Raw genomic sequence first — 16,499 nt, 5'->3', positions numbered from 1 at the left:
AAGAGTCCAGCTCAGGAACCCTGACTACCTTCCCCACGTGCTTCTGACTACATTCACTGTGGGAAATTAGGGCAAACTGGGGAAGAGGCAGTGATACTCATTAGAAAGCACAATGGATTAGGATGCAGTGACATCACAGTGGGTCAAAAATAAATATAGGAAAAGAAAAAGAAAGAAATTTGAGAATAACTGACAAAAATACTGAAATCTACCATCAGAAAGGAAGTAAGGTGAGGTGATGCAACAGCAAGCATAAATAACAGGAGATGGTCTGATGAGAGGCATTTTTCAGACATGTTAAAGGGCTGATTGTCAAAATATTTTCAGTAAACATAGACACCCATCATGTTTGCCTCGAGCAGGTGTATTTACTGCTGTGGACAATGGCCTGGGTGGTAGGCTGATGTCGAGGGAAAAGAACTTTACTCCTCATCCATCCCAGCCTTAATCACATTTGCAGCTGCCTCAAAAATATTATCACAGGGCATTAGTTAAACTAACTATTAATAGGGCATTCTACCAAGACTGCACTTGGTAGAACCCAAAGGGCAGCTGTGATCGTGCCTGCAGAGTTCTGCAGAGAAGAATTACTTTAAATTCCATACAAAAGCTGTAAAAAGACTTGAGACTCGCCATAGGACAGACTCTTCAAAATACACTGCTGAAGCTGCTGGCACTTATGGCATAAAACAGAAAGGTGCTGCAACTGTCCCAGAATTGGACACCACATATCGAGGCGACAACCAGCAGCTCCCCCATGGAGCCCTGCTTCCCAGAGTAGGGGCAGGCTCAGAACAGGAGACTAGAATGGACATTTGGGTCAAGAGGAAGGGAATGTGTAAGACAGCAAGCATGGGTGTGTCCATCCTCCTAAGCCCTATCTGTCCTTTCTGAAATTAAAAAATGCTCCAGTAAGCTTGAAGACCAGATGAGATGTTTTTCCCTGCTGCTGACCTATTTTGCATATGCCCAAACAAGGCCCAAACACATCCTTATCCTTAAAATACTCAAAGTGTTCTCCACAGGCTTCAGATAAAACTACCCCTCCAACCAAACCCATCCTCCTGACTACCAAAGCCCCTCCTCCTTCCAGGGCTCTATAAAAATCAAAGCTGTCTGACACTCTATTCCCCCAAAGCACCATTTTAATTTAAAAAAAAATTGACTACTGTGAAATTACTGCTAAATGGGAAAAATGGGGCCTTGGTCTCAACAGTTCCACCTATGCCTCTGGAGAGGGACCAGGCAGAAACCCTGATTGTGGCACTGACAAAATTCACCCCTCCAAAGGTACCAGAACACATGCATCCACACAGCAAAGGGACGAATCCACCCGCGTATCCTGCAACAGCTCAACATTGCCACTAATCAAATCAGAAGGAAAACGCAAACAGAAAAGGTTGCTTTACTTTTTCATCCCTCAGTACCCAAGCCTTTTGCTTTCCACTTCCCAGACCCAGTCTTGGAAACAGTCATCACCCGTCCACACCCTCCATCACTTGACAACTACAGCCAGCTACAGAGATCTGAATCCCTGCAGGGCTGTGTTTCCTGAGGAGGATTAAAGAGGCAGAGAAGGGATATCATGAGCTGCGGCCACAGATCTGCTCGATATGGTAGATCTCCTTGGGACAGTCAGCAGACAAGATGAGAGGCGCATCCTCTGTTATCACAATGTCATCCTCAATGCGTACCCCAATTCCACGAAACCTCTCTGGGGCATTCATGTCATCCTCAGGGATATAAATGCCTGAAAGAAGGAAGGGAATTAAAACACACAACACTTTCCATAACAACACCTTTCCCTTACTGCACCACCATGAGGGCAGGGTTGGACCTTCAGCAACATGACACGAGTTTGATCCTGAAAATTTTTAATATGGAAAGCTACTCCTTCCCCTCACTCATGGCAGTTGGTGGGCAGAGAAAGTGTCCCTCAGTGCCTACAGACAGTAGCACGTTAATGAAAACTTTCACAATTACAGATGGCCTTTCTGCACTTCTTGCTCATGATGATTTTAACAATGTTCTGAACTGAGAGAAGAGCCAAGCATTTAATATCAGTTTCCAGCTGACAGCTCCAAACCCAGTGACAAGCGGAGAAAGAAAGATTCATCATGAAATGCCTAATTTGCAAAGATAAGTTGTCAATGCTTGTAACTGCAGAATGCAGTGCTCGAGGCTTATGCTACCAGTGACTGGCAGTAGTTTAGTCACAGTAACACAGCCCACAGCACAAGTGAATTTAGCCTGCTTCTCTGCACTGTGACTGACCCGCACTGCTGTGGGTCAAGCACTAGCAGTCTGAGGTCTGTATGGCTCTGCATCCTGCTGCACAGAGGCTTTCTGAGAGATTACTCCCACAATTTGTTATCTTGGCTGTGTTTGGGAGGGAAGCAAAGTTTTCTAATAATGTAATGACTTTGGGAGGGGAATAACTTAAGGTTTTCCAATACTATAATCACTTTTAGTTGCACCAGAAAGAACGTGAATGCTTTGGTCTCAGGCATCAACTAGCTACTGAAAGCAACACTGATATCCTCACTGTTGCATGTGTTTGGCCACCGTTGACCGCCTATCTTCATACCTGGTTCAATGGTTATCACCATGCCTGGCTGGAGCGGGAGCGATCGGGATATGTCTGGAGTATCATGAACATCCATGCCCAAGTAATGGCCCACGTGATGTGGGCAGTACTTTCGAACAGCCTAGCAGTAGACAAAGCAAGTGTCACGGCGGCAGTTAAACACAGCCCAACCTGCTGTTCCAATACAAACGATGGGGAGCAGAGACAGAATAGTTATGTGCTTACCTGTCAACCTTATTGCTGTGACTAGGTAGCCAGAAGCTGTCTTCCATTTACCAGAACTGGATGGCCCTCAAAACCCACCCATACCAGGTGCCTATCATGAGCGTATTGCAGACTGCCTTTCCCTCTCACTGAAAAGAACAGCCCAAGCCCATCACCACCTCAGCGTGTCAGGAAAAACTTCAGTTTTCAGCTCACTGAGCTTTGCTGCCCCAGCCTTTCCATCCCTTAAAAATCCAAGCCCTGTGTTGCTCCCATCAGCAGACCCTGACAACCGGCAGCAGCTGACAGAGCTGCTGCATGCCGTGGCAGAGGTCTCCTATGCACGACAGAGCGAATGCTGTGCCAATTCCACTCAGGAGCTACAGCAGGATTTTAATCCACCTCTACAGGGCACAGACACTGCCTCCGCCCTGCATCATCCTAATCTCCTTCCCTCCAGAGAGGAGCTTGAGCTAATTCCTGCTCTGACCCATGCTTCTCACATTCACTGGAGACTGAGCTGCAGATGCTGCTCTCATCTGGCTGTGCTGCCGCCTGCCGAGAGAAAGTGGCATGATGGCCTCCCTTCCCGGAAGAGAATGTGCGCTGTTATTGCACCGACACTGTAGGACAATAAAATCTGGCAGAAATCTCTCCTGCTGCCAAAGGGGTAGTTCTGCCACCTTTCTTGTATTGGCATCAGCAATCATGCAGGTTTGCTGCGAGTGGGTCCAGATAAACTTCTCTAACTGCAAACCAATCCTGGTTTATCTGCAGGTTCAGCTCTAAGGCAGACCAGTTTCCCAGTCTTGCTCACCAGGTAGCTCTGTGAATCCCAACACTGACACAAAATGGGGCAGAAGAGGCAGCAGGTGGAATGACTGAGAAGAACAGGCAACACCTTTTGGTGGCACTGATTTATGCTATGTTAAACAGATCACAAAACTGTGACTACCTGGCTGCAGCCAGCCCTGGACCCAGAATTTTATGTCAGTGACAATGCCTCTCTAGGTCCCTTCAGTCTGTCTGTACTCTAAAGCTGCATCTACACTAACAAGCAGTGCAGACCGATGGGAATAAATCTGCAGAGTGAAACAGCATGTGTCGAGGAATCACACTACGTGCACATAAGACTCGGGGAGGGGGGTTACTTCAGACCAAACTGTGAGCTGAATGGTTGAAACACATCTGCAGGTTTAGCCTTGTCTGAGAGAAATCCAGTCCTGTGCTCAGACCAGCCCACACATGAAGTAAAGCACAGTGTGTGGCAACAAGTAGAAGGTACATCTCAATGGCACGTTCCTGAGCCAAACTAAAAGCCACTAACAAGGAGAAAACAGGCCTAGTATGGGGAAGATGGACTAAAAAATACTTCCAGTACCTTGAAGAAGGGGCTCTCAGTGATGCTGCTCTTTAGGATCCCCAACTCTTTCAGTTTCTGTCCAATAAGGCTCAGCATGAGGCTGTAGATATTTTCTAGACTCATGCCTGGGGAGCAGAGGCTCAGGCAGGACTGCTGGATATCCAGGACAGCCTGGTATAATTCTGCTTGGGGTTTGGTGAACCTGGAAACCATTGAGAAAAGGAACAAAGGACATTTTTCGCAATTCAACCTCTACCCAGAACCTATTTTGGGGACAGCTTCAGTTCAGTGATGGAGCAGGGAAAGTCAGAAAGAAAAGCAACTGGCTCCCCTCCTTATATAAAATGCCAGACAAGGCATCTCTGCAACAGGTCCTTCAATACACTGGGGAGAGGCAGGGTTTCTCAGCTGACAATCTAACCCCAAAGCAAGGCAAAGCTACTGCAGGAAAAAGTAGAAACATACAGGAATCAAACACACAACCACAGGGATGTGACACTAGCAAATTCACAACAGACAGAACCACGTACAGGTCAACTAAACTCCTGTTGTCTTACACACAACCAAAGTCAGCCTCAGCTGAATACACAAAAGCCCTCTCTGCACGTTCAACATGCTGTAATAGCTGAAAATAGCAGTAATCACACATATTCATGCAGTGATTAATGAGGCAGTGGGGAATACAGCTTCTCATGCTGAAAGATTAGTTTATATCATTTGATTACTCTGAAGAACCACAGAATGGGACACGTTAAAACTACTCATGCAGAAACACACATACACTCAACCGGTCAATTATTTAAGAGCTTCTCGAAGTTCTTCAGAATGGCCTTATGGCAGCATACCTTCCATTGACGGGCCAGGTGCGTGTGATGTCACTTACATAGCAGGAAGATTCACATCCACCATCCAGCAAGACCAGTTCACCATCCTGGAGAATAACAGGAAAAAATGCCCTGTGGGTCAGTTCAGCTGTTAACTGAATTGATTTCTCTGTCTGAGAGCAGGAAAGGAGATTATGAATCTGTTTTCACAAAGCAGCTGCAGAGATGTGGATTCCTTTTGCAGAACAACACCCCAGGTGCTACTGTTTATAAACAGGCTATTCCAGTTGGATTGTTTCTCTGCAAGGTTATGGTTATCCACTCTTAGCACACCGATTTTCACACACTTTGGAGTAAAAAAGATATTTTCCTTGAACTATTCTGCACTCTGAGACATCAGTCCCATTCACACCCAGGTGCCTGCTCCAGCAAATGATACCAGTGACTCCTCTCACTCGTAGTTCTCTGCTACTGACTAAGACAGAAGGGTTTTGTAACAGAAAGAGATTTCTGAGCTACACACAAGATCATCATGGAATCAAGGGCTGGGCATACTAGAGAATCTACAGAAACTACACACTACTTCTTAATTTACAAGTGTCATATGAAAAAATCACAGAATCACAGAATGGTTTGGGCTGGAAGGGACCTTAAAGACCATCCAGTTCCAACCTCCCTGCCATGGGCAGGGACACCTTCCACTAGACCAGGTTGCTCAAAGCCTCATCCAGCCTGGCCTTGAACACTTCCAGGGATGGGGCATCCACAGCTTCTCTGGGCAACCTGTTCCAGTGCCTCACCACGCTCTCTGGGAAGAACTTCTTCCTGATATATAATTACTAATAGCTAAAGATTTATCCATGTCACAAGGTAGGAAGACACAGCAAAATCACTTCTCTGACAGTGTATCACTCCTGTAAAAGCGCTGTTGAATAGCTTGTCCATCTTCCCTGTTCTCTTCTGGGACTTTCTTGCCTCCTCTAAGATATAATTATGAATCTGTCTGGTGATGAGGAAAACAACTTTTAGAGATGTGAATATCCAATTCACTTCAGCAAAACTGTTCTACATCAATCAAATCACTAACTGCACATCTTCCAAAGAGCCAGGCAAAAAAGACAAAGGGCCGGGAACAAAATCACTTGCTTTCCCTCCTTAAAGGGGCTAACAACAAACAGTGCAGTGAGATCTGTAAAAAGTTTGGATTAAACTCTCTATGGATTTACACTACATGTAATCCAAGGCCTTTTATAGAGATTCACTCCACAGATCTGTGACTGTGCCAGAGCCATGATGTGGAATGACAAGGCATAATTCTAGCACATTAAGGGAAAAAATAAGAAGCAGAATTTCACTGCTAGCACAACTTCCAGTGCTAGCTACTATCATTGTGCACAGTTAAGTGCCACAAACACACAGCAGTAACTAGCAGTGAGCAGATCTGACCATCCCACTGAATAGAAAGGCCATTACCTATCCATTTAAATTTTATTTTTAACTTTTTCAGAATAGCTGCTTCAATACTTTAAGTAGAATACTAAATTATAGCACCTGCCATCTTCCAAGCAATCAAACAAGCCAAGTAACAAGTTACTGGTTAAAGGAATTCAGCCTGAGGTTTGATTGTCCAGTGCCTTATGTCATGCATCTTGTCCTCTTTCTTTAAAGCTGCGTCCACCAAGTGGCGGACTGAATGAAGTCCACATGAGGCCATAACCAGCCTTCAGAGACCATCCGCATTAGACACTTGGCCTATTTGGCAACACAATCTGTAGGAAGTAGCACACAAAGGAAAAGAAAGAGTCAAGTTTATGGGTTTAACCTCCTACTTAACAGATCTGAGAAAAACAAGTGACAGTCATTTAACTGAACAACTTTAATGGAAGCAACTGGAGTTACATGAGCACGCCTGACCTTGGATGACAGTACAACAAAGGAGGCTTCTTTCTGCCAAAAGCAGCCTGTCATATCTTTTGTATGTCTGTCTCTGCAGATTATTTCAAGGTCTGCTAGCATGCCAGCTTCAAGAAAAGACAATGCTAGTGGGAAAGTTTCATCCTGCATTAAGACAGAGGAAAAATATGCTCCTCTGAAAAGTGAATCGTGAGTAGAGCAGTGGGGGAATACTGCTCCTGACAATACTTACCCGAATTTAAAGGTGTATTGTCAGGAAAGCTGGAGAGAGTTCAATTCAGTAATGTGAATCTTCAGAATAAGACAAGACACGTGAATTTACTTACAGCCATCTAACACACCTCTCAACATTCGACACTGATCCCTTCCCTTCTTGTTCCCCCCTTCCCTGCTTTGCTGGCCTGCACGGAGTCTGAAATGCTTTTTAGGAATGCACTCTTGCACCTTAAGTTGCAAAGCAAGGCCAAGCAGTGCAAGTGACAGTAGAAGACCCCCACAGCGCCTTCACTCTGCCTGCTGCAGCAGTCCCTCTCTTTGGGGAGGTCAGCAGTCCACCCAGCACTGTACACAGCCGCATACAGTGTGGGAGCAAATGTGCTCGCTGCACGAAGTTAGCTGCAAATCCTTCCACTGCTCAGAAAATACTGCAACAAGTGCAAAGAGGAGAAAAAGAGACTAGGCAGAGTGAAGTTAATCTGTCACTGACAGTAAAACTAACCAGGGCAGGATTACTTTCCCCTCATCCATTGAAAATACGTATTTAAATGTATGACCTGTTCAGTCAAAGCTAAACGCAGCTAGGGGACACACATGGGGACAGTGCGTCACAGCACTGCATTTTAAGTTACTGGACAGCGTATGGTTTACCTTGATGAGCTGATTGTTCTTCACATAGTGCAAAGTGTTTGATCTATTGCCACCAGCAACAACAGGGGGGTAGGCCAAGATGTCAGCACCACGAGCACGGCACTCGAATTCAAACTGGAATAGCAATTCAGAGAGGAGCAGACAGTTAGTGTTGACTCAGGTGATTAATTGCCCTGGGACTATTATAATTAATGTCCTACAACAGTTTTCTTAATTTGTACAACACAAAGTGAAACTGGAAAATGAGTTCAATAAATGAAAGCAGCCTTGAAGGTTTTCCAAGAACAATGGAGGGAAAAAAATACAGAACTATCCACTTTTCAAGAGAGTGTTTTAAACCTGCATCTGGTCTCATGGAAGCCCTTTCTGGTGCAAGCTGTTCAATACTGGTGGGGATTTGTTCTTAGATAATGTAATATCCTTAGCTGCCATACAACTTTGCGAATTTTCAAAGACCCTAAATGTCAGCATGACAACAGCTGTGTTCTGCTGTTGTCTTTTAAAATTACAAAGTACCTGTATCAGCACATGTGGCAGGGGGGAGGCACTGTAAGCCTCAGGATCTTTACCTTTCTTGAGTGAGGAAGCTGATGAAAGCATGGAAATTAATAAACTTACATCTATAAAGACCCTCTATATCCTTGATATATTAATAACACATCTTAACCACATGAGACACAACACTCCAGGATGCCTACATGTAGTAAAGTAGGTTTTATGAACCTGATCTGGAGTAAAAAATTGATCTGTAAAATACACTTTCATTAAAATAATCTTTACAAGTCAGTACTGCTGCTCAGTGCCACGTCAGCCCAGGCCCATCTGTGTCATAACAGAAGGTCACATCCCACTGATGTTTCTCAGACATCTCAACTGCAACTCCTTACAAAATTCCATACCAAATGTGCCAGTCCATTAGCCCATATTTTGTAACTGAGAGGCATTGCTTCAAGACAGCTGTGGTAATCTGATGTAGCGAGAGGCTAGAGTCAGAAGAAGCAGGCTTTACACATAGGTGTTACAGCTACTATACAATGGAACTGTATTATAGAATAAGATAACTGTATCTCTGATTGTTTAGCAGGTTTTGTGCTTAAGAGTAGAAAGTCATCAACAGCAGATAAACTTAGACAACCACTATGTTCCTTCACTAAGGGCATGGAAAGTACAGCTGAAGAACTCCTCATGCTGACTTTTCTGCATGTCCTAGGAACCACAGGAGTTGGGTGAGGGAGAAATGTGCTACAGTGGGAGGCATATTATAGGGACATCTGACTTTTCTAGTTTCCTGGAAGGATAACGGACATCCAGGCCTTCTATCTCATCTCCAACCATGAAGTACTCACCTTTGCATACAGAAAGGCTTCATCCACCGGGCATTTGCTGGCAAACATTGTCTCTATGAAAGCCTAAGAAAAACAAGGGCCTTTCAGTTAGCAAAGGAACCTGAACTTGAAAGAAGTTATTTTTTTCACCTGTTGTCTTTTGAGGAAGGCCTAAACATCAGCTGGCCCAGAAACAGGAACTAGAGGCAGCTGAAAATGCAGAGTGCTGTCAAGACCAGAATCAATCAAGCTCTGTTTCTCATGAAACTATATTTAGGAACAGATTGACTCTGGTTTTTGAAAAAGGATTAGGTGACTGAAGCTGATCCCATGAGTTGGCATTTTACAAGCTGCCACACCTATGGATTCCTTCGCATATAACTCGTGTGCCCTATACAGCTTTTCTTTTAGAGAAGGACAAGCTGTGCCTCACTTTGATACTTGGCTACCTATTTTAATAATATTTACAAAACCATAATTGCATTTCAGGTTATCTGTCAGATTTGTTTAAAATTGGCCAACGAGTTCAAAAGGTATTTGAGTGATAAGGGAGAACTTGGAGATATACACAAGCGTTGTGTTCACAAAAATCCTGTTTCATCAGAAACAAAAGGCTAAATGGGAAGGAAAACGATGTGGGCAAGGAGAAGTGGAGTTGGGAAGCAAGTAAAGAGGCTACCCCTGTTCCTGAATACATACTGCTTTCAAACAAATCTAACTGCTGCTGACTTTTCTTTGTTGGAGTCACACCAGCTGGGAGAAGCTGGTAGTCCAAGCGGTCTTCCTGTTTCTCCTTGTCTTGTGGAGAGAGCTGAGCCCAGCCGAGGGTTGAGACACAGCAGTTCAGTAACAGATCAGACCAAAGCTATCCTTCCAACCCCACAAACAGTCTTCTCCCCTTTCTTCTGTAAAAGAATTAACTGGTTCATCAGAGCGCACATGACCCCATACCTCTGCTGTGACCCGTCCAGCTATCTTCATCCTTTCAATCTCTGCAGGAGATTTGATCAGCCGAAGGTTTTGCACTAGATGTCGGATGCCCTGGATGTGGTTTTTGTGCCGAGCTTTTATCTCAACCAGGGGCTGCATGTAGTCAGAGTGCAGCTCTGTATGCACTGGTTTCATCAAGTCATACCAAACAATGTTTGACTCACCTGGAATACAAACCAAAAGCTGACACAGATGAAAATAAAGGTAGAAATGCCCTCCCCATCCTGAACAAACTCACTCCTCCTAAACTAGACTTGTTGCTAGACACTTTCACTGTCACAAGATACTAGCAATCTCTTCAGGATTGGGAATATTACCAACACATAGCACGTAGATTTGACAAACCCCCACTTCTATCCAAATACTGGTGTTCATGACCATCACTGAACATACGTATCTTCCACAAACCCATGCAGAGTTTGTGACCAAAGTTGCACTTGTGTAAGCTAAGTAGCTGTTGCACTACAGGGGGGCATGTTCTGAATCGTCCCCCACTTAGCTTGTCCCACCTGATGCTGTCAGGCACCTATCCAGCCCAAGGAATCAGGGTCATTATCAACTGCGCTTCAGAATACCTTTGCAGAACAACTGCTTATTTCAGCCATTCAGAGAAGATGAACTTCCTGAGGACAAATATATTTGCTTATGTGGAAATTTATTTAGACCATCAGACTTCGCATCCACATTCTCCCCACAGAGGCATTTTAAAAGGGAATGAGTAGAAAAGCCATGCTGAGTCACAGCTAAGGTCCACCTCGGCCCTCCTCTGGTGACAGTAGCCATTAGCAGGTGCTTAAAAAAAGTAAGTTAGGTTAAGCTTACGAAAAGTAGTTAAGAAACTGGGCATTTATGAAAGAGTATTTAGCACATCCTCCCCACTCCTGGTTTCTTCATTTCAAGGCTGCATCTTCATACTGGCGATTAACCTCCTGTCATGGACCTCTCCCCCGCAGAACTGAAAACTTTTGAATCCTTTTATACTTCTGACACTCTAAATCTTCCATGAATGATCTCAACGTAAAATTTCGGTGTCAAAACCTGCCACCTGATCGTATTATTCGGTGTTCCCTTTGTTTGTAAATTATGAAAAACAGCAGCTAATGATTCCTACTCATTCTCTCTGCACTTTCCATAACCATACACATCTCTTAGCCTACCCTCCGTTTTCTCTTTCTCAGACTGAGCGTGTTTTCTCACACGCACTCCATACTTTTGATCATCCTTGTCGCCCTTTCTGTGACTTTTCTATTTTCAATGTATCATTTTTTTGAAACAAAATAATGAGAATCCAAGATGGTATTTAAGGCTCCAGCATGCTCTATTTATTTGTATAGTCCCCCAAGCCCTTGCCCTTTTTATATTGCTATAAACCTTCAGCTTCATTTTAGAATGCATTTAAGTTCACCCTGGATTATAAGTACTGGGGCGACATGGTGATGTTAGATGCAAAAGAACACATCTAAAGGATGGCGATGTTTGTATTTCAAGGGTAAGTTAACACATAGGTGAATAAGGTGAGTAGACTAACCGCCTCCCTGTGCGGATCATTTTCCAAGTCTGTTGTGAATAAACACCTTCAAGTTTCCTACGCTTCATCTGGTTCTGGCTGTCAGCAAAAGGTTATGACTGAAATGGTCACGCAGTTTGCAGTGCTCTCTTGTTTATCCTATGCCTTACATTTCACAGATGTGCACGCCGGCGTTCACATGGGCGCACAGGAAATACAGAGGGGCGGGAAAACTATTATTTTCAAAACTACATTTCCATTGGTGACCCTCAAGAAGCTAACAAGAACTTTCGAACAGTCTCTGTCATTCTGCCATACTCCCTGCACCTCTCCAAATTCATGACAATCTTGATTTGGCATCACAGACCACCTTCCAAACCCGTGCCATCCAGACCCTGCAAACCACAACTCATCTCATTCCCCCTCTGGTTTTTGTTACCTTTCAGCTTGGCCACCAAGTGCCTGAACTCCTCGATGGTGTAAGCTTCATCTACTCCTGTGAGAGCAATTGCCCCATCTGTGCCTGACCTGGGCCCGTCCCACAACTCTCGGCTTGGATCTCTCCGGGGCACAAAAAGTATGGCCTTGTGGGCAGGCAGGGCTTTGCCCGGAATGCTCTGCAGCACCAGGATGCTGTCAGGCTCCTGGAACCCACAGAGGTACAGGAAGTTAGTGTCCTGGTGGAAAACGTAGGGGATGTCATTGCTCATATAGTATGTGGGGTTGGATAGCAGAATCACTGTGTGGTCCAGTCCATCCCAGCCATGGGCTTCCTTCTGGATCAATGCCATCAGTTTGTGTCGGCGAAGAGCATATTCCACCTGTGACAATCCTGGGGTTACCTCTCCTATGAATACAAAACAAATCAGGTTGAGAAATTCTAGGCGCTCATGATATTTTACTAGCTGCACGCCTGGTTCCTGCCTACCCCCTGATGCCTTTTGTATGCATGGTGTCGTTGTGGTCCCTCACTAGCCTTTCCCTTGCTCTCTCGTCCTCCTCTTCAGCTTCCATCCCTACAGCACATCCTCACTCAATCTGCTCCTCCATCACACACAGACAGGAATTTATTTTAGCAAATTGGATTTTCTGTTATATATTTCTGCGCAAAAGGAGAAATCACAAAACCCGGCAGATTTAGGCCAACATCCAAACCAGATGGATGTTTTCAGAAGAACGTGTTAAAAAAGGGGGAAGGGGCAAAGAAAACTGGACTTTGCCTGATGAAAACAGATGGGGTTTTATGGCATCTGGACATTGAACAGAAGATTACCTCCTGAGGTTGAGCATTAATTTCCTCAGATAAAGCTAGAATGTCTATTCAAATACACACTAAGTCAACACATAAAGTAACTAGTCCTAAACCGTAAGGGGCGGATTGAGTGTTACACATCCTCGGAGATCAGGCAGAAACACAGAGATTGCAGAGTCCAACCAGTCACAAGATTCCCAGCAGGAAGACACCAAGAACTGCAGGCTGGCAGCAGACTCCGCTTAAGAGAAGGAATCTTCTCCAGGGCAGAGGTAGCTCTTCTCAATGATTAACAATTTGGATTTTTCCAAAGTTAAATACTATATTTGTAATAACTCTAACTAATGAACTTCTAGATAAAGGTACGTTTTAAAGTGCTCCAGTCCCAAAAGATACCAAGTACAGCAATCAAGATACTCACCAAACCATAATGAAGTTGAAAGAACAACCAACAACGGCTTAAGTATGTATTTTTAAAGATGCGAGATTCCTGAACTATGATCTAAATTAATACATAAGCCTTGATCAGTAATTGGCTAATACTCTATTTTAACATAGATTGCATTTTCATACTGTTAACTTTCTACGTTCATATTCTCCTCCTCTGCAACGTTTTATGCAGAGACAATTCTAGAACAGAATTGAAATTTGACTTGTACTGTAAGAGGATTCTTGCATGGGTGGAGTGGGAGGGGGAAGTTCTATCCAGAACGCTTTTCCTTGACAAAATAAGAGTTTAAGGAAATCACATATCTTGTATTTGCATTAAACTTTGTATCTTTTCAACATACAGCCTCAACACCTATCTAATGTAAAATTTTTATATATTAAAACAAGCGCCACCATATTTGTTTTACTCTGTATATCTAGAAATTACAGTGAAGATAGCAACTGTTCTAATGCAGTCTGACCCCACACTTCTGCAATACCATACTGCAAATTTCCTATGCTTCACTACATTGCAGTCAGCATTCTAACTAACTACTGCAAACAGTCCAGTGAAGTTTAGAAGCTGCAATAGGGTGGAAGATGAGAATCCTCTTTGTCTTCCAACTGTGAAACCTGGAAATTCTCTTTGCCTTAAAGGCATGTGCTTTTAAAACCAATAATTGCAATGCAACAATGTCATATTATTTTAAGGAAAACACCAGTCCTTTATTAAATGGAAAATTACTATGGACAGGTGGAATTCATCTCCAGTGTTTTGGCTGAGAGCACTTCTCAAGTGTCAGCCTCATTTACTGCGAGCTGAACATCACTGCCCTGAGCAACCTGACCTAATGTTGAAGTTAGCCCAGCTCTGAGCAGAGGGTAGGCTTGATAACCTTCTGAGGTCCCTTCTGACCTGAATTATCCTACAATTAAATATAGAAGTATATGGTTATATATTAATCTGCTCTCCCTGTATCCCTATCTATGGAAAAAGAACACAGAAACAGAATATTCTCCTGGATATATATTTAAATACATTTTACTTCTTTTTTTTTTTTTTAGATTTAAACACTGTCATCTCATACCTACATGCTCCTTTTCACTAACCTCATAAAACTGCACAACCTCAGCTTCTCTTTCACCACAACCTTCTAACTTTACAGCCGCAAGTCTCTCTTTCTGCTTTCCCTCCCACTTGAACTCTCTTCTGAAGGGGGTGTGTACTTTAGACAAGAGGTGTCCAACTCTCAGTAAGTTTCTCCCCAGCCTCCTTTTCTGAATGACACCTTAATTTTGTGACTCACAGGACATCAGGCATGTAGCATTCTGGCACTTTTACTTCCACAAAGGGCTCTCCCTTAGTATAAACTGTATTGCATTTGCAGGACAATGAGCTCCCAAGATGCCACTGCCATGAAAGGTCTGCAGTACCCAAGTCAGTGACACTGAGCACTCCATGAGCAAAAGGTAAAAAGCTAACACGTGAAGCTTATTTTTGGAACCAGTACCATCTCAGGCAAGGAAATTAACTACTAAGTATAATTACTGCCTAATTAAGTTAATCATTAACAGCTCAAATCACAGACACCTGTATGATGTAGGAAATCAATACTCCATCCTACACATCTCAGAAAACTAAGAGGGAAGAAAGAATACACGATTGGCTCATACAGGGCCTGAACCTAACCTGGTTTGAGAAGGTGTGGGTGTGTGAAGGGGCTGGGCTGGCCCAAATACCGGTTTGGAATCTTCTTCTGCTGGGCAGGCTGGATGGAAAATCTTCGGAGAGCACATGACTTGCAAACTAGAGAGAAAGAAATGCACCATGTCAAGGTAAAAGACCTTTCCAGTTAGCAAACTGCAGAACTAGACCCCAGTCATCTGACTCTTAGTAGCCTTCATTCAACTTACGTGACATAAATATCCCTCCTTAACTTCTCAGTGTAACACAGTGGTTTATAAAACTCAAATAATAATCAAACATTCATAAACCAGCTTGAAACAAATTAACATATGCTACACCTGGCAAGCCAGCAAGAAAACCCAGGAAGCTATGTCGGTTTGTACGTGACCGATTTGTACACTTGGTGTTCTCCCTCCCTTCCTTCCCTCAAACTCTGCAGGGTTTGAAGCACAACACCTGTACACTGTCTTTTCTTGACTACAGCTTTAAAAATACCATCCATATGGAACAATTATAGAGTTTTCTAGGCCTTTCCAGTTCTCTTTTTATTAATAATGCTACAAAGAAACCACCAGGTAACAGAGCTTTATACAGCAATGCAATTTTTTTCTAATATGAAAGATAATCAGGATTCCCTGTTTAAGTATTTAACTTACTTGACAGTAGCAGTAGCTAAATTGAAAATAGTTCCTTAGAAGCATACAGTTACGTATCCCATTTCCAAATCCACACACAGCTAAAGCAGACGAGTTTTAAGAGAATTACAAGTGCACATTTGGGAGCTGGGGGTGTGCATGATGACATAAAAGCTAAAATTAAATACCACTGTCACAAACTTTACCAACTTTGGAATTCTCAGTAAAAGCCTTTTGCAGCTGAAGAATCGCTTGTGCCTAGGTACAAATCACGGGACACACGGAAGGAGATGGTAGTCAGTTCCCTAACATTTACCAGCTGATGCTTTGGAAACCGGTTCTCTTTTAGGTCACTTAACATGTGCCTACTACATTAACTCATGCTGCCACAGCATGGCACCGGATTCTTAGAACAAATGATAAGCAACTCTTAACCCCAGCATAAGCGATATAACACAAGCAGAACAGCTGCCTGCCCGTCAGGGAACTCACTCAGACACTTAAAGCAGAAGGCGCAGACCACGGATTTTTTGTAGGAGCCAGCATGATTAGCCACTAATTAAAAATTATTTATGCATGACAACTGATAGTTGTAACACAAAGCATTCAGTATGTGATGACTGACTGGAATAACAGTCTGGAGACCCAGGCAGTGAAACATAATTACAGCTTTTCGTGCAGTTTAAAGAGAGGGCTTTCACCCTCACAGGACTCAAACGGGGTACCTTGCACCGAGACAAGAGAATGCAACAGGCACTAAATAAAGCGGTAGTTTGAAGACAGCAAGGAGCTTTCCACACCGTTGCTTTATTTTCAAGTAACAAACCGTTCTTCCCTCGGGTTCAACCGTGACTGGGGCTACGACTGGGAGGCCGGAAGGAGCGGCCTTCCCGCGCCAGAGGCAGAACCGGCCCT

General features: G+C 43.7%; 1 protein-coding gene across 1 annotated transcript; it reads right to left on the bottom strand.

Moving 5' to 3' along the window:
- Positions 1 to 1,308: 1,308 nt before the first annotated feature.
- On the bottom strand, positions 1,309 to 16,190 carry XPNPEP3 (X-prolyl aminopeptidase (aminopeptidase P) 3, putative). Its single transcript, XM_010160254.1, has 10 exons — positions 16,166 to 16,190; positions 14,953 to 15,069; positions 12,021 to 12,428; positions 10,036 to 10,238; positions 9,106 to 9,168; positions 7,760 to 7,873; positions 5,000 to 5,085; positions 4,173 to 4,356; positions 2,588 to 2,708; positions 1,309 to 1,750 (listed from the first exon to the last, which is right to left on the bottom strand). The coding sequence occupies exons 1-10, from the start codon at positions 16,188 to 16,190 to the stop codon at positions 1,584 to 1,586; spliced, it is 1,488 nt and encodes a 495-aa protein (XP_010158556.1). The 3' UTR covers positions 1,309 to 1,583.
- Between the last annotated feature and the right edge of the window lie 309 nt (positions 16,191 to 16,499).

Source organism: Eurypyga helias, unplaced genomic scaffold, assembly GCF_000690775.1.
Source record: "Eurypyga helias isolate BGI_N326 unplaced genomic scaffold, ASM69077v1 scaffold21450, whole genome shotgun sequence".
Lineage (NCBI taxonomy): Eukaryota > Metazoa > Chordata > Aves > Eurypygiformes > Eurypygidae > Eurypyga > Eurypyga helias.
This window is presented reverse-complemented; position numbering and strand designations above follow the sequence as displayed.

Coding starts and splice junctions, on each gene's coding strand:
- XPNPEP3 (XM_010160254.1), bottom strand. CDS start 16,190: ATGCTTTGTGTTACAACTATCAGTT. Junction 12,429..14,952: donor CCCACACCTTCTCAAACCAG/GTTAGGTTCAGG, acceptor TTGTATTCATAG/GAGAGGTAACCCCAGGATTG. Junction 5,086..7,759: donor AGAACAATCAGCTCATCAAG/GTAAACCATACG, acceptor GTTATTCTCCAG/GATGGTGAACTGGTCTTGCT.